Source organism: Pseudomyrmex gracilis, unplaced genomic scaffold (genome assembly GCF_002006095.1).
Source record: "Pseudomyrmex gracilis isolate BER0280 unplaced genomic scaffold, ASM200609v1 scaffold_133, whole genome shotgun sequence".
Classification (NCBI taxonomy): Eukaryota; Metazoa; Arthropoda; class Insecta; order Hymenoptera; family Formicidae; genus Pseudomyrmex; species Pseudomyrmex gracilis.
Genome location: NW_018020717.1, coordinates 102,967 through 105,374, shown reverse-complemented (window position 1 = coordinate 105,374; position 2,408 = coordinate 102,967). Strand labels below are relative to the sequence as shown.

Genomic DNA, 2,408 nt, shown 5'->3' with positions numbered 1-2,408 from the left:
AAAAAAAAAAAAAAAAGAAATTCATTTCAAAGATGACAGCGCATTTACCATATCAGATGCTAATGGAGAGATCGCGCACGTTGCTTGATTAATGTAGGCGACGCGCGTGGCATATTGCCATGAGAATTACGTGGCGGTTCCTCTCTCTCTCTCAACTTGAATTACACGATGTATCATTCTCCGCAATAATATATCTGTAATAATGCATAATGCAATCTTCTTGTTGCCGCGCGCGCGAGAAACGCGCGTGAGAAGAAACGTTTTTTTTTTTGAGAATTTTGAATTTTTATTCGTTGCGTTTTTCCACTGCGAAAATTTGCGTAAAAAACTACGTCGCGATCTAGTGGGGCGATCACGCGAGTGCGGCGGTTAGGTTTGCGCGTTCGATGGAGAATCGCTAATAAATTTTATTAATTTATGTCGAACGTGACGACACACAGAGACGTGCTCGACGTGCTAACGCGCCGGTTTTCATTAGACAACTCGGTTGCGAATTACTGCGCAACACGGCCTATGCTGCGATGTTTCGTTTCTATTTCGAGACGTTACGCGTGCGGATTTGTTACAGACTTTTGCTCCGTATTAGGGTACAGAAGTTTGATAAACATCTCTCAAAAGGAATTATCGTCTTATTGCTTGAATATACCAACCATGATTTTGTAATAGATAAAAGCTGAGTTAATTAACAGCCAAAATCTCTTCTACTGTCCGCGCCAACAATTCAGCGCTTACTTCGTGCGTTAAATAAGACGCGACAATTAGTCGTGCAATAATTAAGTCTATTATTAATTAAATTAAATTCCCAGAGATTTTTTTCCGACAACGTTGAAGACTCGCAGAGTCTCAACGCGCGCGAGTGCCGCGTAATTGCATTTTGCCAATTAAAACATCGCGACGAAATCGTTATCAACAATCTGATAATGACAGCGATAACAGAGTACGCATATATATATATGTATATATATATATCTTACCTTTCTTTCTAAACAAGGAGCGATACTGCGCGAGGCCGATCTCTGTAAGCCACTGTTCCGCTTCCGTGAGGTCCCCATTGCTTCCGGTCCCCGCGGCAAGCATCAACAGCTTTCCCAGGGAGAGGACCATGGAAAGAGCCAAGAACGCCCCGGACAGCACCGTCGACCATCGTGCCATTGCCCGTCGGGTGCATCTGCAACGGGAGAAAACGTCGTTGTAACGAAACAAGGTTTGATCGGTCGATGGGTCTTCGCGAAATTCTCGTCATCGTCAGCGCGAGATTAATTAACGATGATTATCTCACACCGAACACGAGAAAGCGGACAATCAAAACGCGTCGCGTGCTTGTGTCAAAAAATTTCAACACACAAATCGACCGCGTCTTCGTAATTTGAAGGTTATGTACGCCTACGCTTGTGTTTGTAAACACAAGCGCCTGGACGCCGGTCGAGCGATCAGCTGATCGTCTGCCGATTGAGGCACCGGCGCCGCGACAAAAAAATCGACTTACCACATCTTTGCCGAAGGCCGTCCGTCCGCGCCCCGCCTTTCACACGCGAGTCCTACGATTAAAACACGACCGTGTCTCTCTCCCGTTCTCTCGCGCGCAGCTTCACCGCCGGAACAACAACGCGCGCGTACAGCGCGAAACGTTCGTCGTAGAGAACTGCAGATGGAGCGACAGGTGGAGGGATGATGAGACTTTTCCACTAGGGAGTTTCGCAACGTCGAATCATGCGAATGTGTACCGAGTACGTACGTACGCGATTTTGTCACAATTTTGTTTACTTCTGCTTTTAATTGTCTCGTTCTTTTAATTATTTACTTTTGTTCAGAGAGATCTCCGTTTGTATAACCAAATGTACAAGAATTGTGTCGACTGTATTTTTACATGGAAACTATCGGTACGTATGAAAGTAACGAACACTATTGCGATTTCCAAGTAAAGTAATTTGTTTTAATTTTGCGCGTGTTATTTTACCGACGAATCTGGATGTTAGATTGTTATTAGAGACGCGATCTCGAGATGTCGCTCGATGCATAAGGCTGTGGTATTACAATTGTCGTGCGACAGAGATTTTAAATATATTGTGATTGGCTACCACAAATAGAGTTCTTTATAAAATTCTATCTGATAAGCAATCAACATAATTAAAATTGTTGTCGTAAGACAAATGTAATATTAGCCTAAGACGTATTATTGTATAGACAACAATATTCTCGTCTACCGTATCTGCAGCCGGCAAGCATCGTTTCGTCGTGACATAAATAATAATAACAATTGCGAACAAAAACACAAGCGCGGTATCGCATTTTTTTTAATCTCCCACGTGTGTTGATTTTAATTCTCGCAATATTAAACAAATCCCATCAGAAAAAACGTGTGTAAATAATATCAATCGATTCTCTCGATATTTCGATTGTTACCACAT

General features: G+C 42.9%; 1 protein-coding gene across 1 annotated transcript in view; it reads right to left on the bottom strand.

Annotated features, from left to right (window-relative positions):
• LOC109856763 (apoptosis-resistant E3 ubiquitin protein ligase 1) overlaps nucleotides 1-2,408 on the bottom strand; it is an 87,334-nt gene that overhangs the window by 48,377 nt on the left and 36,549 nt on the right. The window contains exon 2 of the mRNA XM_020432394.1: nucleotides 975-1,168. Within this exon, the coding sequence (XP_020287983.1) occupies nucleotides 975-1,168 (194 nt within the window). The remainder of the gene's footprint in view (nucleotides 1-974; nucleotides 1,169-2,408) is intronic.